The following is a 25,733-nucleotide window of genomic DNA, read 5'->3' as shown; positions in this document are numbered from 1 at the left end:
TCCTGAGTCCAAGGAACAAAGCCTCAACCTGCAGCCCCAGAGCCTAGAAGAGGCATATGGGCAGTATTTAGCTGGAAACAAGACAAGATACTGTTTGTGAGAAAGGGACTGATGTCTCAGACCCAGATTTCTTCTTAAAGGGACCACACAAAAAACCTCTCTCACAACCACTCACCTGGGGCTCTGGGAGACAGGGAGAGAGGAGAGGACCGGAGTAGCAGCAGGAGAGTGTAATCTAGGAGGCACAGGGAGAAACATTTTGAGAGCTAGCCACCCTAACTTCTGGAATGAGTTACTCCCCAAATCAAAAGTGAATATTTCACCTGGAAACAGCAATACCAGCAAAGGAAAGCAGGACACCAGCCAAACAAGCTCTCCCATGGCACTCAGAGAAGATTCACTCAGGTGAGAAAGAATTCAGCTGAGAGACAGGGTACAGTGTTCAGGCAAAGCAAGTATATTATTAAGCAAAGCTGTGCACTTGGTACAAGACTCAAGCAGGCAACTCAGCTCCTCTGAGCACTGCTATCTTTTGAGGTCTTAGAGATCATATACTTTTTAACTTTAACTTTCACCCTATCAGCATTTAACTACCCCTTGTTCTCTCTCCTCTCCTCAGAGCTCTCAATCTTTTTGACTCCTCTGACCACGTGGCACACCACCAATCCTCCTCCTCCTCCTCTTGCAGATTCTGACCTTCCTTCTTTTTATCTAAGCTGTTTACACTGTCCATCCATCTCCTTCCTCTCTTCCTTAAATGTGTCTGTTTCTAAGGCCTTAAACGAATAATTACCCGCCTCTTAAACCAAGGTTTACTCATCCCCATAGACACTCCCTGCAATACCCCCATCCTTCCTGTTCAAAAACCTTCAGGGGCTTATTGCCTCATACAAGCCTTACACCTAATCAATGAGGTGATAATTCCCCTCCATCCATTAGTCCTTAATCTCTACAAGTTACTGTCACACATTTTCTCAAACATCACTCACTTCAGGGTCCTAGACCTCAAGGATGACTTCTTTACCATTCCTCTACACCCTGCCTCTTATTTTCTGTTTGTGTTTACCTTTATTTAAACTGACTCAGACACTAATGCAGCCCAGCAATTTACATGGACTATTTTATCCCAGGGGATCAAAAACAGCCCACACCTGTTTGGGCAGGCACTAGCTCAGGATTTAGCAGTGTGCAATCTTAAAACTGATACTCTCTTACAATATGTAAATAACCTATTCCTCCGCAGCCCCTCCCTGCCTGCCTCAAGGAGATACACCACCACCCTTAACTTCCTCGCTGTGAAGGGACATCGTGTCTTCTCTGCTAAGACTCAACTTCACTCTTATTTAGTCCATAGTCTATCTGGGCATTGCTTTAACATCCACCACCTGAGGTCTCATCCTAGACCTAAATCAGACCCTCCGCAGTCTCCAACCACCTACCACTGAAAATAAAATCTTTTCTTTCCTCAGTCTAATAGGCTTCTTTAGACACTGGATTCCCAATTTTGCTCTCTTAGGCAAACCCCTCAGTGAGATCTTCTGAGCATGGCTTTTAAGGTCTATAATGGCCAAGGAAGTAACAGAAAAGGCAAATAAGGCCCAAAATAGGTCAGGAAATACCAGCTTTTGGCATACGCTCTTAAACACTCCAGTGCCCTAAAGGGCTTCATAGGATTCCATCAGGGCCCCTCTCCAGAGTGGAAAGAAAGGTCATTGAACTGAAGCCTGCCAGGCTTCCCGGACCCATCAAGGGACACACCTCTGCTGTGGAAAGAGAAGTATGAGATGGTAAGCTGCCCCTTTGCTCCATGGGGGAGGGTTCAGTTTCTTCTAGCCCTGCTCCATTTACCTGTGACCTGACCTTGCCCAGCACACTGGGAATTGCCACTGAAGACCCAAGGACATCTTTCACGAGCCTGAGGTATTTCTTCCAAATAGAAGATAAGCTAATCTCATTTCTTTTAAACACAAGGGCCATCTACTATGCCTCACTAGAATATGGAAGTTTCAATTATTTCTCAAAGATCTCTACTGTGGTTATTGACAGTCTGATTTTGTTACTTATTAATGTATAGTATCTCCTTTATTCCTCTTATCTTAATGCCCCATGCCTATTATAGGCTGGGACCTGCTGCTAATTCCAGCTAGAAGCAGTGGTCACTAGGACTTAAACTCTAACTGCAAAGTGTAGAAATGTAACCACCCCTTCCCTAAGTACTTGCAGGATTTATAGGTTACTCAGCAAACTGATTAAAGACTTTTCAAGAGGCACTTCCAGCATCACATCACCCAAGGACTGAGTTTCAAATGGACAGGTCCACACGCCGTGATCCTGACAACTCCCACTGCTGCTAAAATAAAAAAATGGCATGCCTTACTCCAACCACAAACCTTTAGCTGGTTGGTCTACTTATGGCACATATATGAAAAAACTAAGTACTTTTAAAATCAGGCTTTAGGAAAAGGGAAACTAGGATAAAAAGAAAGTCAACTTACTTGTCACTAAAGGTTAAAGATTTTTAAATCAAGAGTTCTGACTAGAAAGGAATTGTATGGTTTTGATAATAGAAGGTATAAGGTATGGAAATACTTTTTGAAAAAAAAGGAAAAAGCAAGTTGTTATAAAGGCCAGTTATTTCTGGATAAGAAAGTTTATGATAGTTGAAGGTTTATGTAAGTTTTAGAAGGTATGTGCAGGTTGTAGATTTCTACCAAGAAAAAAGAATTTGAACAGTCAGAAAACTGGTTTTTGAAAAATGTTTAATCAGTCACCCTAGCTAACAATCCTCTACTCTCCCCACTTAGTGGGACAACTCTTTCCTCCACCCTGACCACCTGAAACTTAGAAACAGAGAAAAAAAACCATCCATTTTTTCTTCCATTCTCTATTCATCTCTCAGTCTGCCTCAACCAATCAGGGGCTTTCTACTTGTATGGGACCAACATCTATAATGTGTCTCCCTACTAATTGGACAGAAACCTGTACCCTAATCTATCTCACCCCAAATATCAACCTAATTCCACCCCATGAGCCTCTTTCAATTTCTAGTACTCTACCCGTCAATCTAAGGACAAAACGAGCTGTACAAGTAATCCCTCTTCTTTTTAGGAATCTCTACAAAAGTAGGTCTAGGGGCAGGGGGACTGGCCACTTCTCTGTCTTATTTCTACTCTCTCTCTCTCTCTCTCTCTCTCTGAAGCCCAGTAAATTCATAAACATGGAATCAGTGATTTCACACAAACTGCGGATTGGGGCTCAGTGCTTGGGTCAGGGTTGCCCCCATCAGCTATTGAATTTATTAAGCAGAAACATGACATCATGCATGAGAAACTAACAAGCAGAATATAGTGTCCAATTTTATTATTTAGTTTTGCAAAACTGATTAGATTGCTCTTGCCCTTTCTGAGACATAACAACACAACCTTCTGCTGTCTGATTTCTGACCTGCAGAAAGCTCCAGCAGGGCCAAGCATTGCGTCCTTGAGGCCTTCCCTGGATGCACACAACTGCCTTCAGTCATGTATGCCTTGTCTCAACCGTCACTTCTTCAGGATGGGAATGGAAAGTCACTCGGTGCTCTGGCTTTCCTCTGACAAATAACTACCTGCTCGTAGCAGGCTATGTGGGGAAACTGAGCTTCCTCAGAGCCCTACACCTTTTCCTTGCTCCCTATCTCACCTGGACATTGGGGAAGTGGATGGGGAGGTTTCACATTCAACCAAACAGAAGAGATGGTCATTCCAGAGCTGACTCATTCAATGTGTCCTGACTATAAACCTCAGAATGTGAACATTTTCCTCATAACATTACACAAAGACATGAAGAACAACACAGAAAGCACTGTGACCCTACGTATTCATCAATGGATAACATTCTAGATTACTCCTCAATCCTCAGAGGTTAACGCACTGCACTAATGGGGTGTGGTTTCTACATTCCTAGGACAATCATTCAGGTTCCAGAATGATCTTTGAACACATGTTTCTCACCCAGGTCAGATAGTGGCCCCAGGGACAACTGCAATGTATGCAGACACTTTGGATTGTCATGAGCCTGGACTGAGGGTGGGTCATAATGGCAGGCAGTGTGCACAGAAAGGAGGATGATAAGCACCCGCAATGCACAGGACAATTCTGAAAAGCAAAATAAAACACAGAAGCTTGCACAACTAGACACAGATATGCATTCCAGTATAAAGATACAATAATTAAAACTTTGGGGTAATACCTGGCCAGGCAGTGGCTCAGTGGATAGAGCATCAAACTGGGATGAACATGACCCAGGTTCGAGACCCCGAGGTTGCTAGCTTAAGCACAGGCTCATCTGGTTTGAGCAAAGCTCACCAGCTTGGACCCAAAGTCGCTGGCTAGAGCAAGGGGTCACTCAGTCTGCTGAAGGCCCATGGTCTAGGCACATATGAGAAAGCAATCAATAAACAACTAAGGAGCTGCAACAAAAAAAACTGATGATTGATGCTTCTCATCTCTCTCTGTTTCTGTCTGTCTGTCCCTATCTATCCCTCTCTCTGACTCTCTCTCTCTGTGTAAAAAAAAAATTAAAACTTTGGGATAATGACATGTCAACAGACAAAATGACAAAACAGAAAATAATGCCCAGTAATACCTGCACATACATATGAAAATTTTGTCTGAGATATCTTTTTAGTTGCATGAAAACAATATGCATTATATAACAAATACTGTGAGAAAAGTAAATATAAAAACATATTGGAGCCTTATATTGGAGCCTTGACCAAACTCCATTCCTTATAGATTTTAATAACTATTCATTACTAATATAGGACACAAAGTCACCTAAAACATAAAGGTCAGAGATGGACTAAGGTCGGTTGAGGTCCTGGGTGCACAAGAAAATATTGGGCCCCTTGTGACTAGAAAAAAGTGTCAAGTTAGGGTTTTGCAAGGCCTTTCAGAAGTCAGGGCCCATGGTGCACACCTGGTGTGCCCAATGTTAAATCTACCTCTGATAAAGGTACAAAGAGATTGAAAATGAAAGAATAGGTAAAGGCACACAGGTGGTACAAAAGTAGGTTTACATTTTTTAGTATGTCAAATAGTTATTTGTGGGATTACTATTTATGAACTATTGTGTTGTTTCCATATGAACAAATGTAAACCTCCTTTCACACTTATCTGTATTACATGCAAAATTATATAATAGCATACAGTACACTTGAGGGCAAAATGCACTAATAGAAATGAACAGCACTTCATATCAGTGACTTTAATTAACTAGGGAGCTCCAAATGGGTCTGTGCTCAATAACATAAATTCTAATTATACAGAACAGAGCTACAAGGGAAAATGAGCAAATGGATAATCATAACAGATTTAACCCAACACCTCTCCCCTTCTAGACTGAGCATGCCTCTTTCAGAACCAATAGGTTCCACCTAACCAGACAGTGGTGCAGTGGATATAGAGTCACACTGGGAAGCAGAGGACCCAAGTTTGAATCCCGAGGTCACCGGTGTGAGTGCGGGCTCACCAGCTTGAGTGTGCGAGTCATTGGATTGAGCATGGGATGGATTATACACATGACCCCATGGTCACTGGCTTGAGCAAGGGGTCACTCTCTCTGCTGGAGTCCCCCTTTCCCCCATTTAAGCACATATGAGAAAGAAGTAAAAATAGTAGAATGGGAAGTCACTGACTGCAGGGACACGAGTTCCTAGCACAGTGCCTGGTATATGGTGGGCGCTTTCAAAGGCTTTATGAAAGCATGGCAGGAAGGAAGAAGAAAAACAAGATGAAAAGAAGGGTGATAAAGAAATCCAGGGAGGGAAAGAGGAAGAGAGAAAAAAAAAAGAGAAAAAAGAATCATAGCTAGAGAGAAAAAATGGGAAGGAAAAAAAGAGATTCATCACAATTATACACATTCACATTCTTTGAGATCCAAAGTTGAGTATAAAAGTTCTCCGCATTTACCAAGCATTCAGAAAATATTTTTAGAGCATTAAAGAATACATGGATCTTACTGGCTCTACAATGTTGAATTTCTTGGACTCTTGAACTTCCTGGATTTGATAAACATAATCAAGGGAGGACTCAAAAAAAAATGGGCCTCTCTTTGTCCACCTGCATGTCTACCTGTAGAATGGTAGCAAATGTCACAAATTGGCACTGTCATTCACACAAGTCAGTGCTTATGGAATGAACAGAATGCTGGAGCTAGAGGAGACTTTAGGCACCATGGAGTGATCTGATCCCTTTATTTTACAAATAGGGAACACAAAGCCAAGAGATAAAAAGCTACTAAACAAGACTTCCGGTTTCTGGTCCTACAAGTAAGAAGCTCAACAGTTATCATGCCTATCCTCACAGGAGAAAAAGACTTAACAAGGTGAAAATAAACTACTCCTCTGGATCCAACAACTAATTGAAGTAAGAGGGAAAACCAATATCTCAAAAATTGTATAGAAATTTGAATATGGAAAATAGAATGTATCAGAGCAGAAGCCTTCTGCTGCAGCCAATATCAGACTTTATTTCAGAACTCTCCAGTGGGTCCAACATATGGTACATGTGGACGCTGTACCCATGTACATGTACCTATTCAATGTACCCCTTTGCTTAGAACAATTCCTCCTGAAAGACAACTGAGAAACAATTAAACAGCTTTGACACAACAAGCTAGAGAAAGAGAGAGAGAGACAGAGAGAGAGAGAGAGAGAGAGAGAGAGAGAGACCACCCTCATAGAGAAGGCTGAGGAACCAGGAGAGGTCTGCAGGAGGTGAAGAAACAGCTCAGGACTGAAGAGACCAGTGAGCACCATTGCGTACACCTCCCAGGCATGTGGATAGAAGACCAGAGCTCCATCCAGGCTCTATGATCACCTGCAGGGCGCTGCAGCACATCCCCAGCCACCCTCCTGGAGCTAAATACAACAGAATCATGAGGGCAGTGTAGCTTGTATAAAGAGAGCTCCTCTTCCCGGATATCGACCCAGCAAGTAGGTATGGGGGAGTGGCAAAACTTCGCCCACTGAGCTGCATGTGAATGTGGTGCCCCCCACATAGAGAGAGTGCAGAGCTAGCAAAACACTCCAGTACCAGCTACAGGACTATTCGACCAAGAGAATAGTGCAGCGGTAGTGGGTTACTACTGGCATTACTCCTCCTGGAAAATATGGAGCTGGCAAATGGTCTATGGCCTGCACACAGGACTCCCTGATCAGAGAAAGTGCAGAGAATGGGGGGTGCTGCTGCATGCACTGGCCGGGCTGCTCTATCCAAAGAAAGCACAAAGCTAGCAAAACCTTGTGGCCCAGTGTGGAGTGAGGGGGGCAATGCTGTGCCTGTGCACAGGGCTGCCAAGCCCCAAGAAGGTGAAGAATGAACAAATTAAGGCTGTGTGTGCACCCAGGCTACCCCACCAGGACAAAGGGTGGATATAATAGGGGGTGAGATACAAGAAAGCAATCAATCAGGTAACCCAGCGCAGACCGTGCTCTGACAACAGATAATTAAAACAGGACATGCAGAGCACACACCACGCAGCCCCTTTTACACCAGGAGCCCTGCCCAGATTAAAAGGCAAGGAGGCTCACACACCCCAGGTGGCCCATTCAGAACCCCCTCCTTCAGGCCAGGTGACAGACAGGCACTGCATGCACCTCCCCACAACAACAACCAGCAGGCTGAAACTGTTCAACACACAATGTAACTAAGAAAACTGTTTCAAGACTGGGCGAGATGACTATTTCATTCTACTCAAAAGAACAAAACCAGAAAGTCAAACAAAATGGGGAGACAGAAGAATATATACCCCCAATGAAGGAACAAGAAAAAAACTCAGGAGAAATGTCCTAATGAAATGGAGATGGGTAATCGAACAGATAAAAAATTCAAAGCAAACAGTCATAACGATGTTCAATAAACTTCAGAGTAGAATAAAGAAACCAAGAGAGCGCTTGAACAAGAAAATGTAATAATCTCATCTGGCTTGAGCACGGATTCACTGGCTTGAGCGCAGGATCATAGACATGACCCCGTGGATCGCTGGTTGAGCCTAAAGGTCACTGGCTTAAAGCCAAATTGCTGGCTTGAGCAAGGGAGTCACTGACTTGGCTGGAGTCCCCAGTCTGGCCCATCCTTGCGTCCCTGGGGATAGCCCCACGTGCGCCCCATGGGCCAAGCGGTCATTCTCAGCGCTGTCTCCCACGCAGGCACATCGAGGCTGGGCTGGGCGTGCGGGGTGGCTGGAGCATGACACGCACGGGAGCCTGCGCAGAGGCGCTGAGGGAGCGGTGGGGAGGGCGTGGGCTGCACTGCAGGTGAGCGCAGGGCGGTGGGCGGGGGCAGCCCGGACCCAGCGGGGCGAGGAGGAGCGTTTTTTTCCCAGCTGCAGCACAGGGTCACGTGACCGCGTCACTCCCACCCGCCCCCCAGGCCCCCGGCGCCTTCAGGGACATCTGCGCCTACATCTCCCGGGAAGGGTGTCCGCCATGGTCGACTGGGAGAAGGCGCGCTGCCCCAACGTGGAGAAAAACCTGGACGCGCTGCTGCGCACAGGTGAAGGTGCTCCAGCGGGAATCGCGGGAGGCATGCGGGTTGGCTAAGGGTTGGGGCTGCTCCTACTATCGCTTCGCTTTGGGGACCATGATTTTGTTTCTCCCCAGGCCTAAGAGCCCCTAGGCCCGCTTTCCTGGTTCACCGCCAGCAGGCCACCAGACCCCCGGCGGAGGACACTGAGGACTCGCATGAAGAATGGACTCGAAGGCAGCAAGGTGAGGCGCTGCAGGCATGTGCTGCCCATTTGAAATCGACTCAGGGTCAGGTCCCCAGCCTCTCAACAGCTAAGGACGCACAGAACTTACATTTAGCAAATGAGCAAGATGCAAACAGTGCATTGTGCAGTAAGGGGCGATTTGCTACACTGCTTCCATGTGTAAATAATTACACATATTTATAGATGTGTTCATGAGCAGGAGTGGTATAAAAGTATAAAAGCATGTTAGAAATAACTCATTCAGAACACTTCTCATCACAAGAGGAGGAGATAGGTCTGGCCAGTGAGCAGTGCTCCAGGACAGGGCTGCCTGGGCAGCGCTGGTCACATTGCAGACCGGAAAGGATTAATCATGGTGATTAAGGCAGCTGGGGTTGTGGGCCAGGGTAGGGACCATTGTATCAGGCCCTGTGTCAGCCATCTCTTCAGTGTGTCTGGTTTCATGAGGGTGTGGTCAGTAAGGTCCTTCTGCGTTCATGGGTCTAGCATTGAAACACAGCTGAAGTCCAGATGCGATCTCTAACTTGACCCAAATGGTTTCTGTGCTCCACAGACCTGAGGCTCTGTTCCCAAGACTGTTTGATTTGGACCAGAGTCTTATGATTAAGGAAGGACAAGGACGGTTACATGTGTAGACTTGAAAGGATAAGAAGGAAAGGAGGCAAGGTGGTCACTGTACCATTAGACTGGACAAGGCCACTCTGAAACAAGAAGACAGAAAGGAGCCCTGGACAAGTTGCTTAATTTGTTAGAGTCGCCCCATACACCAAGTTGTGGGTTTGATGTCCAGTCAGGGCCCATATAAGAATCGAACATTGGAGCCTGACCAGGTGGTAGCACAGAGGATAGAGCATCAGCCTGGGACGATGAGGACCCAGGTTCCAAACCCCAAGGTTGTGGCTTGAGATGGGTTCACCAGCTTGAGTGTGGGGTCACTGGCTGGAGCATGGGAATATAGATGTGACCCCATGGTCACTGGCTTGAAGCCCAAGGTTGCTGGCTTGAGCCCAAGGTTTGAACAAATGGTCACTGACTGAGCTGGAGTCCCTGGTCAAGGCACATCTGAGAATGCAATCAACAAACAACTAAGGTACTGCAGCTATAAGTTGATGCTTCTCATCCCTCTCCCTTCCTGTCTGTCTCTCTAGCTAAAAAAAAAAAAAAAAAAGAAAGAATAATCAACCACTAAATGCATAAATGAGTGGAACAACAAATCAATGTTTCTCTCTCACTCTCTTCCCTCCTCTCTCTCTAAAATCAATAAAAAATGTAATTTATTAATTTTAGAGAGAAGAGTGAGAGAGAGAGAAAGAATGGGGAGGCAGACAGGAGCAGGAGCAGAAAGCATCAACTTGTAGTAGTTGCTTCTTATATGTGTCTTGACCAGGCAATCCTGGGGTTACAAACTGGTGACCTCAGTGTTCCAGGTCATTGCTTTATCCACTGTGCCACCACAGGTCAGGCAAAAAAAATTTTTTTGTATTTTTCTGAAGTTGGAAGCGGGGAGGCAGTCAGACAGACTTCCGCATGCGCCCGACCGGGATCCACCCGGCATGCCCACCAGAAGGCGATGCTCTGCCCATATGGGGCATTGCTCTGTTGTGACTAGAGCCATTCTGGCACCTGAGGCAGAGGCCATAGAGCCATCCTCAGTGCCCGGGCCAACTTTGCTCTAGTGGAGCCTTGCCTGCGGGAGGGAAAGAGAGAGACAGAGAGGAAGGAGAGGGGGAGGGGTGGAGAAGCAGATGGGTGCTTCTTCTGTGTGCCCTGGCCAGGAATTGAACTAGGGACTCCTGCACGCCAGACCAATGCTCTACCACTGAGCCAAATGGCCAGGGCAATTTTTTTTTAATTTAATAAAAGAAGACAGAAAAGAGAAAGTTTTATGTTAAAGAAATGGATTTTCTGTTCAGTTAAGTGACCTTTATTATATTTTTGACATGAACGGCCAACTTTTTTTCTTTTTCTTTTTTATTTTAGTGAGAGATAGAGAGGGAGGGACAGACAGGGACAGACTGGCTAAAAGGGAGAGAGATGAGAAGCATCAATTCTTCATTGCAGTTCCTTAGTTGTTCATTGCTTTCTCGTATGTGCCTTGACTGGGGGGCCACAGCACAGTGAGTGACCCCTTGCTCAAGCCAGCTACCTTGGACATGAGCCACCAACCATGGGGTCATGCCTATGATCCCTTGCTCAAGCCAGCGACATTGTGCTCAAGCTGGTGAGCATGCACTCAAGACGGATAAGCCCGCACTGAAGCCGGCAGCCTAAGGGTTTCAAACCTGGGTCCTCAGCATCACAGTCCATCCTGGAAAAGCAAGACCCTCTGGACATCACTTCAGATTAAAATTGGATAAGAGAAAATCATTTGTAGATTTCAGTTCTTCTGAGTCCTCTAGAAAGGCTAATAAGTATGACCTAGGTATGTGGGGTGGACTTTGGATAGGCCTGGATTTAAGCTCTACTAAACTGAGAGTGAATTTAGCACTGGAGCTTTGGGCAAATCTTAAAAATTCTCTGAGCTCTTGAATGTTAATGTGTAAGGTGAAGATACATGAATGTATTCTTTGACAGTATTCAATTCAATTTATTTCTTTGTGTATGTATTTATTTATTTTTTAGATAAGAGGAGGGGAGATAGTGAAGCTAACCAGCAACCTCAATTCTCGAGTACTGAGCTGGTTTTTAGCACCTCAGGATGATGTGCTCTAGCTAACCAAGCCATCCTCAGTGCCCAGGGCCAATACTTGAACCAATTGAGCCACTGGCTGCAGGAAAGAAAAAGAGAGAGAAAAAGGAGAGGGAGGGGTGGAGAAGGAGATGGTCACTTCTCCTATGTACCCTGACCAGAATCAAACCCGACACATACACTGGGTCAACGATCTATCCACTGAGCCACTGGCTAGGGCTTAAATTCTATGTAAAAGAACTGACACATACACGTTGTCCAATAAATACATCTCTGATAATAGTGACCATACGCTGTTGGTGTTGTATACCAGGCCTTTCCTCAATACCTAACATATACTGTGCCCATAATAAATATTTTATGAATAACTAAAATTTGGGAAGTTAAACCTTATAATGGGAAGATCTAGAAACAAATATTGCATTGGTCATCTGTAGTCAGTGTAAAGGCTTACTATTATAGAGGCTCTCTGAGCCAATACTTGACAAAGGAAAATACCAGAGTATGTAGAAGGACAGGTGATAATTTGATAGGAGGAGATTGTGTGTTTTCTGACAAAATAGGGACTAACACTCCAGACTCCACCAAACTCACTCTTCTCCAACTTAGAACTCAGGAGAAAGGAGACTGAAGTAAAGATGTATAGCCTACGAGAAAGAAAAGGCCATGTGTACCAAGAGGTCAGCAAGCCCCAGGATGATGACTACCTCTGTAAGTGACCCTCAGAAAGCATGTCGTGTTTTCATACAATAATTTCATCTGGTCATTTGCCCCTTAGAGCATTCCGTTACCCTATGAACATGCACTACAGAATTGAGGCTCAATGATGTGAGTGTCTGGGCTTTCTCTGAAGCTCTATACAGTCCAGGAACATGCACTACACCTTCCCTAATCCCTGTTGCTCTCACCCCCAGATTTTGAGAAGTGTCAGAACTTCTTCATGGACAGTTGTGATGTGCATGGCCCCCCTACATTTGTAAAAGACAGTGCAGTGGATAAGGGGCATCCGAACCATGCAGCCCTCACTCTGCTCCCTGGGTTGAGAATCAGACCATCGGGCATCCCTGAAGCTGGGCTTGGAGTGTGGAATGAGGCATCTGCTCTGCCAGTGGGTCTGCACTTTGGCCCTTATGAGGGCCAGATCACAGAAGATGAAGAGGCAGGCAACAATGGATACTCCTGGCAGGTGAGAAGTATTTACCTCTTCTTCTGTCTTGTGGCTTCCCACATCCCTTCCATGGCTTGGTGGGACCTGCCTTTCTACATGCTAGGACATGGATGGAGAAAATAGCTTTGGGTACTGAGTGGACTTTGCAGACCATGGAGCTCCTGTTGAGAATTACAGGTTAAGTGGGAGCAAAGTGGTACTGACACAAAGGAATGCCTCCTCCCAGCCCTGAGTGACAGGTCAACTCAGATGTGATGAGTAAGGAAAGTATCATGTGGTCACGAGTGGCAATGCATGCAAGCTGAAAGAGTTTTGTTGAAAGTAGGGGAAAATAATTTCTCTATTACCTCCTCAACTGAAACAAAACCTTTATTTTTTCTTCCTGAAATGCAGATCACCAAAGGGAGAAACTTCTATAAGTATGTGAATGGGAAGGATGAATCCTGGGCCAACTGGATGAGGTATGACAATAAGTTTCTGGGAGTCACGAGAACACTCATCCCTCTCAGGCCCATACATCTTTCCTTCTCATCATGCCTCCCTCAGTGGTCTCCCTCAATCCTCTGTTCCTCTTTTTTCTCCATGCAGTCCTCTTTCAAAGCAAGAGGTATTTAGAGGAAAAAAGGGGATAAAAATATAGCATATGTCCTCAAAATATAAATCTCTATGATAGACAAAATTTAGACACTGGAGAAAAACTTTGAGGTCCTGGGTTACACTTTAATTGATCTAATGAACATTATTTAAGCCCTTACTATATTCCAGTTTAGATGAAGGTATTACTTAAGCAAGTCATATAACCCATCTTCTTATGGAGAACTAATTACAGACACAGTGAAAGAATTGATTTTACAAATATTTAACTATAATTTTTTTTGAGAAGTGCACAGTGCCAGCATACTTAAACCAAGGACAGCCTAAACCAGTGGTCAGCAAACTGCAGCTCATGAGCCACATGCATCTCTTTGGCCCTTTGAATGTGGCTCTTCCACAAAATACCATGTGTAGACACTACCTCAATAAGGAATGTACCTACCTATATAGTTTAAGTTTAAAAAATTTGGCTCTCAAAAGAAATTTCAGTCATTGTACTGTTGGTATTTGGCTCTGCTGACTAATGAGTTTGCCAACCACTGGCCTAAACCTGTGAGGGCAGCAAATTATCCCAGCCTCCCTTCTAACTAGAACTGAGTTCTGAAGCCTGCAGAGAAATGATCATGGGCCACTTTCCTGAGGGGATCTTTTATCAAGAGCTAGAGAATGTGAATAAGCTATTATTGTTCTTTATGATTTTGCTAAGAAAAAGAGACCTCCAAGTCCTGGCTGATTGGCTCAGCGGTAGATCATCAGCCTGGCCTGTGGAAGTCCAGAGTTTGATTCCCAGCCAGGGCACACAGAAGCACTCATCTGCTTCTCCACTCTTTCCCCTCTCCTTTTTCTCTGTCTCTCTCTTCTTCTCCCACAGCCAAGGCTCTATTGGAGCAAAGTTGGCCCCGGCTCTGAGGATGGCTCCATGACCTCCACCTCAGGTGCTAGAATGGCTTTGGTTGCAGCAGAGCAATGCCCCAGATGGGCAGAGCATTGCCCCTTGGTGGGCATGCTGGGCGGATCCTGGTCAGGTGCATGCTGGGAGTCTGTCTGCCTCCCTGCTTCTCACTTCTGGGTTGGGGGAGACCTCCAGGTTTTTATGGAACCTGGTTGAGGCCTCAAATGCTATGAGGAGAATGGAGAAAGGCCTCTCAAGAAAAGATGGACTTGGGCTGAGTATTGAATGATGTAAACTAATCTAGAGACAGATTCCAACATCAAGTAGCAAGTTCTGTGATATAAAACGGAACCTTATTTAGTTTAGAGAAGCAAGAGGTCACTAGGTTTTATGGACAATCAGGGTGAAGGTGACTGTCTGGACTTGGCTTTGAAACATGGTATTAGGCAGGATGAGCACCATAAGCAGGACCTGGAGATAGGAAGTCATATGACATTATGACAGGCTCAGACATTGAACAGAAGGTTCTCCGAGAGCACTGTGAAAGTCAGCGACATCAGAGCCCGAGTGTCAGGTGCAGAGCTGGACATGGATCTGAGAGATAGTAGGAACTCATCACCTGTGGGTTTCTTTTCTTTCACCTGCCTCAATCCCAGGTATGTGAACTGTGCCTGGGATGATGAAGAGCAGAACCTGGTGGCCTTTCAGTATCACAGGCAGATTTTCTACCAAACCTGCCGGGTCATCAGGCCAGACTGTGAGCTGCTAGTCTGGTATGGTGATGAGTTTGGCCAGAAGCTGGGCATCAAGTGCAGCAGCAAGCTGAAGAGAGAGCTCGCAGCATCTAGAGGTGGGCACAACCATTCTTCAAAATGGAAAGAAAAGAGAGAACTCACCTTGGAAATTTTCATGGTACACTCTAAAGTCAGTAAGATTTCAAATCAGATGCTTCAGAAATGAAGGATTGATTTCATATGCCTTTGATTCTTAGGAAAAATCTTTATATTTTTTACTTTTGATTTATTTTTTTAAGTGAGAGTAGGGGAGATAGACAGATTCCTTCATGTGCCCTGAACAGGATCCACCTAGCAACTCCAGTCTGAGGTCCATGCTCAGACTAGCCAAACTATGCTCAGTGCCAGAGGTCAACACTTGACCCAACTGAGTTATTGGGCTGATGCTTGAACCAGTTGAAGCACTGGTTCTGAAAGGGGAAGAGAGAGAGAAGGGAGAGAGGGAGGGGAAGAGAAACAGATAGTCACTTCTCATTTGTGCCCTGACCGGGGATTGAACCTGGGACTTCTACATGCCGGGCCAACACTCTGTCCACTGAGCAAACCGGCCAGGGCCTGTTTTCTGAGGACCACCCCTGTTTAGCATACAGGGTAAGAGCAGAAGTTGGATAGATGCCCAGCAGCCTGAAATGCAGTGCTGTGATCAAGCTGAGACACTGGGGACCTTCCTGAATGAGGTGGGACAATGGTGCTGTTCTCGGCTATAGGGTGTCTTATTCTCTAAGATTTGCTTTGTTAATTTTTTGAAAATACACTTCAGTGGGGATTCCTCTCAGAGATTATTTCATCTCTAAGTGAGAGAGGATGGTTGATTAGCTGGAGAGGGATAGGAGTCAGGCATGTAAGAAGTATGGTTGGGGCCCTGGCTGGTTAGCTCAGTCAGTTACAGCATCATCCTGTAATACCAAGGTTGAACCCAGGTAAAGACACATACGAGAAATGACCAATGACTGCATGTCTAGGTAGAAAAATGAATAAATGCCTTTATTTCTCTCTCTCTCTTTCTTCTTTTTCTTCTACTTTTTCTTCCTCCTTTCTTTGTCTCTCTAAAATTAATCAATTTTTAAAAAGTATGGTTGGGGAAATATTTTGAAACAGGACTTTCCATTGTATATAAAATGGGCTGACACTAAATGAAATCAAGTATGAATATTTGGTGTGAGGCTTGAGGAAGGACATTTTCAGTTTATCATCTGTGGGAAACTATGAGGGAAGCAATTCCTAATTGGGGCCAATGGTCTTTCTAAACAACTGTGTTAAAAACAACTGTGTTAAAAGCTACGTGACCTATACAAGAAAGGTCAGCATTGTTCCACCCATACAAGTGGTGAAACAGACCCTGATGCTACTTGACAGTCCCTCATATGGCAGTGCATAGAAAGGACCCTTGATATGGGCTTTCTGGATTTGTAAAGAAGATATAGTACATAAAAATTAAAAGATAAAACAGACTGTAAAGAAACACTTTGTGGGAGGCAGAGATTATACTGTCAACCCCATAAGAATGACTCGTGGGAGAAGTCTTAACAGCAGACAAAACATATGACCCATGCAGCCTTATCAACCTCTACCCTGACCAAAATTTACTCTTTCAGCAGAACCAAAGCCAAACATAAACCCGTGTCCTTCCTGCTCTCTGGTCTTCTCCAGTCAGAAATTCCTCACCCAACATGTGGGATGCAGTCACCCCCATGAGATTCTCCCAGGAACATCTACAAGAAAACAGCTTCAATCAGAGGATCCCTGCCCAGAGGATCCAAATCAGCAGCAACAACATACTGATACACACAACTGGGATGACAAAGCTGAAGGTCAAGAGGTCAAAGAAAAGTCCAGACCTTTGCTTAAAAGTACCAGGCATTGGAGGATTTCAAGTGCCTTTTTCAAACCTCCTAAAGGACACTTGGGAAGCTCTAGTGAGCAAGAGAGAATGATGCAGGAAGTGCCCAGCACAGGCCAGGAAGTAAATTCAGTGTACACAAGCAAAGTATCTATGGAAGTAGGAATGTCAAGAATTGTAGCTATCAAGTATGGAGAGTGTGGGCAAGGCTTTGATGATAAGTCACATATTCACAGACACCACAGGGCACACTTAGAGGAGAAGCCCTATGTTTGCAGGGAGTGTGAACGAGGCTTTGCATGGAAGTCATATCTCCTCAGACACCAGAGGACACACTCAGGGCAGAAGCCCTATGTTTGCAGGGAGTGTGAACGAGGCTTTGCACAGAAGTCACATCTCCTTATACACCAGAGGACACATTCAGGGGAGAAACCCTATGTTTGCAGGGAGTGTGAACGAGGCTTTGCACGGAAGTCATATCTCCTCATACACCAGAGGACACACACAGGGGAGAAACCCTATGTTTGCAGGGTGTGTGAGCGAGGCTTTGCACAGAAGCCAAATCTCCTCATACACCATAGGACACACTCAGAGGAGAAACCCTATGTTTGCAGGGACTGTGAGAGAGGCTTTGCACGGAAGTCACATCTCCTCATACACCAGAGGACACATTCAGGGGGAAAGCCCTATGTTTGCAGGGAGTGTGAACGAGGCTTTGCACAAAAGTCACATCTCCTCAGACACCAGAGGACACACTCAGGGGAGAAGCCCTATGTTTGCAGGGAGTGTGAGAGAGGCTTTGCACGGAAGTCAGATCTCCTCAGACACCAGAGAAAACACTCAAGGGAGAAGCATTATGTTTGCAAAGAGTGTAGTGAGTTATTAGCATAAAATTGCATCTCTGCAGCCATAGCTATTACATGGGTCATACTCCCACCTCTGAAGAGACTTCAGAAGGAGTCTACTGACCCCTTCCCTCCCAAGAGTGTAATTTATACAAAAGTAACTCATTAAACAAATTCTTCACTTTCATAACAAGAGATGAGCAAGACAGTTTCTTAAGTGCTATGGGAATGTCAACACTAATCTCCTCCATGGTTCTCCAAGCCTCCTGTTCCAATAAATCTTATCTTCATAAAACTTTGAAGCTCACATACCTCATTTCCCCTGTCACTGGAACCAGAGTTCCAGGAGAGCAACAGAGAACTCACACTGTCATGCATAGAAATGAAATTCAACACCTGGAAATGTGGAAGACTGGAGTCAATCTACTTAGCTTACTGCCCAGGGAGAGAGATTTGAGACAGACTCACCAGGAAAGGAATTTCCTTGACTCCCAGGAAGTGGAGCCTTTTCTCCTAGTAGGCTCACAACCCTCCTCCCTTGGCTTCTCTTGGTTCCTGTCATCATTTCCTTTGACATCTGTGTCTCAGTGGTGCAAATCAGGGTGGAACATGTGTGTGTGCATGTCTGAGTACCTGGCTCAGTCTGGGCACCTGGTCTCCCACACTCTCTCTTCACTGGCCTCTACAGGGTGAGCATCTCATGGTGCATACCACATGGACTCCAGATCATTCAGTAGTTGCTTTGAATCTCAGCTCTGCCCTCACCAGCTGTGCGACCTAAGGCAAGATTCTCAACTTCCATTTTTCTGTATTTTAATCTATAAAATGAGAATGGTGCCTGACCAGGCAGTGGTGCAGTGCATAGAGCCCTAAACTGGAATACAGAGGACCCAGGTTCAAAACCCCAAGGTCACCAGCTTGAGCACTGGCTCACCAGCTTGATTGAGCTTGGGGTTGCAGGCTTCAGCATGGAATCATAGACATGACCCCAGAATCACTGCCTTGAGCCCAAGGTTGCTGGATTGAGCAAGAGGTCATTCATTGTGCTGTAGCCTCCTGGTCAAGGCACATATGAGAGCAATCAATGAACAACTAAGGTGCCCCAAAAAAGAATTGATGCTTCTCATTTTTCTTCCTTCCTGTCTTTCCCTATCTATTTCTCTCTGTCTCTCTTGCAAAAAAGAAAAGGAAAAAATTGCTTCTCTCTATCCACTCTCTAAAACGAGTTAAATATATAAGTAAATAAAAAGACTGGACTTGCCTGATCAAGGCACATATGAAAGTTGATGCTTTCTGCTCCTCCCACCTTCTCCCTCCCCCTTCTACACTGTCTAAAATAAATTTTAAAAATAAATAAATAAGTGGCACATATACACTATGGAATACTACTCAGCCATAAGAAATGATGACATCAGATCATTTACAGCAAAATAGTGGGATCTTGATAACATCATACGAAGTGAAATAAGTAAATCAGAAAAAACCAGGAACTGCATTATTCAATACGTAGGTGGGACATAAAAGTGAGACTAAGAGACATTGATAAGAGTGTGGTGGTTATGGGGGCAGGGGGAGAGGGAGAGGAAAAGCTGGGAGGGGGAGGGGCACAGAGAAAACTAGATAGAAGGTGACAGAGGACAATCTGACTTTGGGTGATGGGTATGCAACATAATTGAACGACAAGATAACCTGAACATGTTATCTTTGAATATATATATCCTGATTTATTGATGCTGCCCCATTAAAAAAATAAAAGTATTAAAAAAAATGCTCCACTGTCAGTCTGTAGCAATGGAGATCTTCATCCCAAATATTTGGAGTCATTTTGGCTCAAATAAGATCCTAAAAACTCCCTGTTTTCATGTTTCTTATGTTGACGAGACCAAGCACCTAACTTTGTAAAAATAAGCTCTGCCTGATGTATCATTAGGAAATGACAAATTCAGACTACAATAATACAACATTCACACCTATTAGAACTGCCAAACTCCAAATATGACAGCACCAATGTTCTCATGCATTCACTGTTTAACTCTTGAATGTCCCCTGACTGAGGATCAAGCCTACAACCTTGGTGTATCAGAATGATGCTCTAACTAACTGAGCTATCTGGTGAGGGCATAACCATGGGTTTCATCCAACTCTCTCATTTAGGGATAGAAAATAATCTTTCAGAACCAATAGATTACCACAAAAAAAGAAAGTACAGAGATAGAAAACATACTTAACATAAGCAGGTAAGTGGATCAATGGAGGAAGCAGGGGCAGGTCCCTTATTTCCTGAGGAGGAAGGAACAAGAAGAATGCAAGGGAAGGGAGCCAGCAGGAGTAAAGGAGTCAGCCAGTTCTAGATTAACTACTTCCTACAGTTCTCTGAAAGGGTTTCTGGGGCCACTTGCTGCACAAAGCAAAGAAGATAGAACTTATCTGAAAACCACTTCCCCTTTTCATTTCTCAAAAGCTTTTAAGAAACTGTGTTTACATACCTTAATTGAAAAAATTTCTACACATCCTCTGAATCTACCTAAACTCACCTCCCATCCTGGAGTCATGGGAGTGACATGTGCCTCTAGACCAGGGGTCTCAAACTCAACTCAGCATGTGGGCCGCAGAGCAAGATCACAGCCATTCAGCGGGCCGCACTAGGTCTACAAAAGGCAACTGTTATGCAACACTTTTCTCACTGCAGTTGAAAACAAAAAAGAATCAGTACAACAAGCACAATCGTACATGCAGTTTATTCAGTGTCACAAAACGACCAGAAACTGTAGTTTGCATCACAACTGCTGTTAACTAAGCTAATATCTAGCTAGGATGCTAGAGAAATGAAAAATACAAGTAGGCCCCTAGGCTTACTTAATTTTATCCAAAATATTTTGAACTTCGTGGATTAGTCTGCGGGCCGCACAAAATTGTTCGGTGGGCCGCATGAGGCCTGCGGGCCGCGAGTTTGAGACCCCTGCTCTAGACAAAGGGATCACAAGCCCCTTGCATTAAAACCTCTATTCTGTGGCCCTGGCCAGCTGGCTCAGTGGTAGAGTGTCAGCCTGGCGTGCGGAAGTCCCAGGTTTGATTCCCGGCCAGGGCACACAGGAGAAGGGCCCATCTGCTTCTCCACCCCTTCCCCTCTCCTTCCTCTCTGTCTCTCTCTTCCCCTCCCTCAGCGAGGCTCCATTGGAGCAAAGATGGCCCAGGCGCTGGGGATGGCTCCTTGGCCTCTGCCCAGGCACTAGAGTGGCTCTGGTCACAATGAGTGATGCCCTGGAGGGGCAGAGCATTGCCCCCTGGTGGGCAGAGTGTCGCCCCCTGGTGGGCGTGCCGGGTGGATCCCGGTCGGGTGCATGCAGGAGTCTGTCTGACTGTCTCTCCCCATTTCCAGCTTCAGAAAAATACAAAAAAAAAAACAAACAAAAAACCTCTATTCTGTAAAAAGTATATAAGATGTAAGAAATCTAACTTTGGGGAGTACGTGTTTGGTTGCCTGTTTTGCAGTCACACTGCTCTGCCGGCTAAATAAATCCTACTTCCTTCATCAAGCTGTCTGAGCATTTTTGTTTTCCTTTGATTTCTGCCATCCAACCACTGACATATAATGCACTGTACCCACCTCTGTTCCTCCTGAGCACCACTGATGTGTTGTTCTCAAGATGCACATGAACTAACAGCAGAGACACACACTGAGGACACATTGAAAAGGGACCATATTGCACTATAAAGGAAGTGACAGCAAACTTCAAAAGTTTGAAATTACATAACTTATGTTTCCTCCTCTCGTGACAGTTAATCTTGAAATCATTAGTAACAGATAAGCCAGGAAGTCCTTATACTTACACTTATAAAATAGAATTTTAAATAACCTATAACACACATTGCAATTAGATTTCTAAAATTATTTCATCAACTGAAGTATAGTAATAATTTAAAAAACCTATGATGCCCTGACCAGATGGCTCAGTGCATGGAGTGTCCTCCCTGTGTGCAGGTTGTGGGTTTAGTTACAGGTCTCATCACCTAAGAGAAGTAACCAAGGAGTACACAACTAAATGGAACAACTAATTGAAAAAAAAATGATTTTTTGCTTCTCTTTCTCTCTCAAATCAATGTAAAAAATATAAAAATCCAATGGAAAAAGCTGTGATAGACCTGCAACATGCCTAGTGTATTTCCCTCAACAGAAAGGCAGAAAATAAGGAAAGAAAAGCGAAGTAAAAAATCCAGATATCTCTTTGGACCATGTTTCTATTTTTCACCTAGAAAAGATTACCTTTTTTACCATCAACAATCTAATTCTGCACCTCACAGTGTTTCCAGCCCAGTTCTGTCTCCCATGGTGCCTCCCCGACACTGGAACCATTTCCCTCTCACTTCCCCAAAGCACATGACTGGCAGTGCCTTGGAGAAACTCCTCCCAAACCTGAACCAGAGGGCTGAGACAATGCACATCTCAGAACACAATGGATTTCTCTGTGTCATCAAGCCTACAAATATTGGAGCCTCCTATCAGATTTGACTAAATGGAACCTTGAGACTTCTCCCTGGAGCAAGTATTCTGAGTTTTATAGAATAGAATCTCCCATTCACTTTGCTCTCTTTCCCCATTCATATCTACCTTCCTGCCAACATGAACACAACAATCAATACTGAACAGACACCAGAGTCCTTAGACAGAATCAGGGCCCCGTGGACTCTAGATGACTTGAACTGAGCACTGGACCAACCCCCAAGCCAAAAAGGGGACTCGGCACCAAACACTCATCTACAGACCCAACCGAGACTAGGACACACCCATGCCAGAAACTGACATGGCACCTTGGACACCAGAGTCCATACATCATGCCTAGAACTGGAGCTGCTTGTGGGACCCACACTGGAACTCAGATATGAGGTTAGAGGTACAACAGAATACAGATTCAATGACCAACCCTGGAGACAGATTCCTGATCTGTAAACAAGACCCCATAAGCGAACTTCAGACATGGAACCAAAGGACAGACCTCACTTGCTAAATGACAGGTGCAGGAGCTGAACCTGATACTTACAATGCAAACATAGCCAGGACTTTATAAAGGGCATCTCATGACTCCCTAAGTCCAAGCAGCAAGCATCAAAATATATTTCACTACCAATGTAAATGTAGAATAGAGAAACATCACTAGCAGCCCTACCACATTCTACCAACCCCTACTAAAATAAACCAAGTAACTGACAGAGGGAACAGAAATGAAGCTTACCCTTAGCTGATACATGTCCATGATCTGTCCAGGACTTAATGCCCCAGCCATTCATGTCACATGCCTGGCTCATTGACACTGTGGGGAATGAAATAAAAATATGTCCTTATACTTTGAAAGTTCTATAGCTGGGGAGTGACGTCACGGAAATGGCGCCATGAGCAGCGCGTATGACAGATCTCCCCAAAATCTCAACAAATTTATCAACTGGAAACAGAAAAATTTATCCTCAGAGCATTCCGAAGTTCCACACACACTGAAGGCGAAAGGGCTGTTATCACTTGAATCTGAGAGATGGGACGGAGCTGAGGGTGTGGAGGAAGCTAACTACCACACGGACATTTATTCAAGCTGAGGAGGGAGTGCGCCTGTGGTGAGTCAACCCACTGCAACAGCCCGCCCACACTCAGGGAGCAAGAGCCTGAGCGCTGCAAACAGCCACCCACGTGCCGTGAGAAACTGTGTGTGCGCCCCGTGCTGCGATCCAGTCGCAGAGCGAGCTCCCCTGCACCTCGAGCATCCCCAGCCACCCCATTTGCTCACGTGCCCTGAACGTCCCACTCGCCCACGCACCCAGAGCACCCCATTTGCCCGCACACCCAGAGTGCCCCATTCTCCCGCACGCCCAGTGCACCCCAGCCGCCAGCGGCAAGGCAAGCGGGTAGGGCGCCAAAGCTATCTTCCCTACACCGAAGCTTCTCTCCATGGGTGGGGCACCTCACCCAGCCATTCAAGCTAACAATCAAGTGTTGGGGGAGGGGTGCGGGCAGCTTGAAATACTTTCTGGAGCACAGCTGCGGATGCAATCACTGAAATTATCAATAGCTTAACTCACGAAATCTGTGCACCCACGGGACTCTAATTGATAAGATCTCTATCAGTTCAGCAATCCAAGACAAGAGGTGTAATATTTTTTAGGTCCTCTCGCTAAAGGGGCAGGGGCAACTTCTGATTGACAGAGCCTTCATATTCAGGGATATACGCTAATAAGAGGGACTTGGCAGATGTTAAGATCTATGCAGCAAGCAGGACTAGTGCCTCTTCTTCCCAGCCAAAACAGGCTACAAAGTGTGGAAAGCCTGGGTTGAGTGGTCCAACTGAATGCTAGGTGCTGAACAGGCCTAGAGGCTTATTGAAAGTCACCTTGACAACAATTGGCTCCCAGCCCCGCCTGATTATGCTGGAGGCTCTGACTGCCAGAGCCTTACCCAGAGCCTTGTGCTGAGTGGGGATAGAGTGGGGATTTCCCAGATCTTTGAGCCTCTTACTCCCCAGGCAGAAGCAGTGGCAGCCTCATAGCTGGATCACCAGGCTGCTAATTCAGAAAGGGGAGACTAGGAGAGAGGCTCCGGGAAAGCAAACTCTCTCATTGTTGGACCCTGCAAATGCCAACTAGCCTTGACTACCAACGAGACTAAAGCCAATTATATGACATTGCCATAGAATCCCATCAACTGCAAATCCCTACCTAAGCGTGACACAGGGGCAGAGCCTGGGGTACAGAGTCATCGACCAGGAAAAGGGAGAGAAAAGAAAAAGAAAGAAGTTAACCTCTCAAAATCAAGAAAAATCCACAGACTTTATAACTTGTTCCACTACTTTTGTTGTTGTTGTTTGTTTCTTCTATCTTATTGCCTTTATTATTATTATTTCTATTTTATCCATCTCAATCCTTTTATTCTCTGCCCATCTTATTCTTCCCTTGTCTTGATCTACACTACCCATGAGTGGTACAATTTATTTCTTTTCTTCGTCCTTACTCTCCTTTAGGGTTACACTCCAAAACCCTTAACTCTCACTCTCTCCCTATTTTTTTCTTTTCCTTTTTTTCTTCCTTCGTTTTTCTCTTTTCCTTATTTCTCCCTTTCTATTCGTTTCTTCTTTTCTCCTTTTACTTTCCCTCCCATTCAATCCTCAATCACAAAAAAATTATTTAATTTGGGACTCAAGTTTTTTTTTTTTTTGCTTTTGTTTTTGGGTTTTTTTTGTTTGTTTGTTTTTGTGGCATTCTGGGTACTTTTTACTTTGCTTTTTAACTCATTAGCATTCCTCCCAACCCAAGGTCTCCATTGTATTTAGTCTTTGCTCCACTTAATATAACAGATTTTACTTATTTTTTAATTTTTTTCTTATTTAATTATTATTTTTTTCTCCTTTTTTCTGTTTCTCTCTTATCCCTCTCATTATATCTCTTAGTCGACCATCACTTACAAGCAAATCATTTTATACTTGTCTAAGGTTTTCTCCTTTCTTTGCATTTAGTAGGTCCCTACTCCCTTTTTTGCCCCTTGAACTCTTCACCCCAAATCAGGCCCTCCATTATAGGCAGTTTTTGTTCCATTTAGCATAATATAATTCACAGGTCATCACAATATTTCCCTAAGGAGGGGAGAGGAGGGGAAGAGAAGAAAGAAAAGAGGGGGAAATAATAAATTATTACTGTTTTTTTTGTGGGGTGTTTTTCTTTTTTCCTTTTTTTTAGTTTTTATTTGTTATTAATTCTAATTAGTGCTATCAACAAGAACACCCTCAGATGCCAATAAGAAAAAGGAAATCAAATATTATGGATACAAAAGATAGAGAGGTAACACAAATAGATGTGGAAAAATCTATGGAAAAAAATTAACATATTGGAAACCTTGGAGATAAATGACAGAGAATTTAAAATAGAAATCCTAAAAATACTCAGAGATATACAAGAAAACACAGAAAGGCAATTTACAAAACTCAGAAAACAACTCAACGATCACAAAGAATATATTACCAAGGAAATTGAAACTATAAAAACAAATCAAACAGAAATGAAAAACTCAATTCACGAGCTGAAAAACAAGGTAACAATCTTAGCTAATAGAACAGCCCAGATAGAATGTACAATTAGTGAAATAGAAGACAAGCAACTTGAGGCACAACAGAGAGAAGAAGAAAG

At 44.5% G+C, this 25,733-nt stretch overlaps 1 protein-coding gene across 1 annotated transcript; it reads left to right on the top strand.

Moving 5' to 3' along the window:
- Positions 1-8,469: 8,469 nt before the first annotated feature.
- LOC136386980 (histone-lysine N-methyltransferase PRDM9-like) lies at positions 8,470-17,619 on the top strand. Its single transcript, XM_066358074.1, has 7 exons — positions 8,470-8,540; positions 8,642-8,749; positions 12,050-12,151; positions 12,355-12,626; positions 13,002-13,069; positions 14,751-14,944; positions 16,487-17,619. The coding sequence occupies exons 3-7, from the start codon at positions 12,079-12,081 to the stop codon at positions 17,617-17,619; spliced, it is 1,740 nt and encodes a 579-aa protein (XP_066214171.1). The 5' UTR covers positions 8,470-8,540; positions 8,642-8,749; positions 12,050-12,078.
- The last annotated feature ends 8,114 nt before the right edge of the window (positions 17,620-25,733 follow it).

Source organism: Saccopteryx leptura, unplaced genomic scaffold (assembly GCF_036850995.1).
Source record: "Saccopteryx leptura isolate mSacLep1 unplaced genomic scaffold, mSacLep1_pri_phased_curated manual_scaffold_33, whole genome shotgun sequence".
NCBI lineage: Eukaryota > Metazoa > Chordata > Mammalia > Chiroptera > Emballonuridae > Saccopteryx > Saccopteryx leptura.
This window is presented reverse-complemented; position numbering and strand designations above follow the sequence as displayed.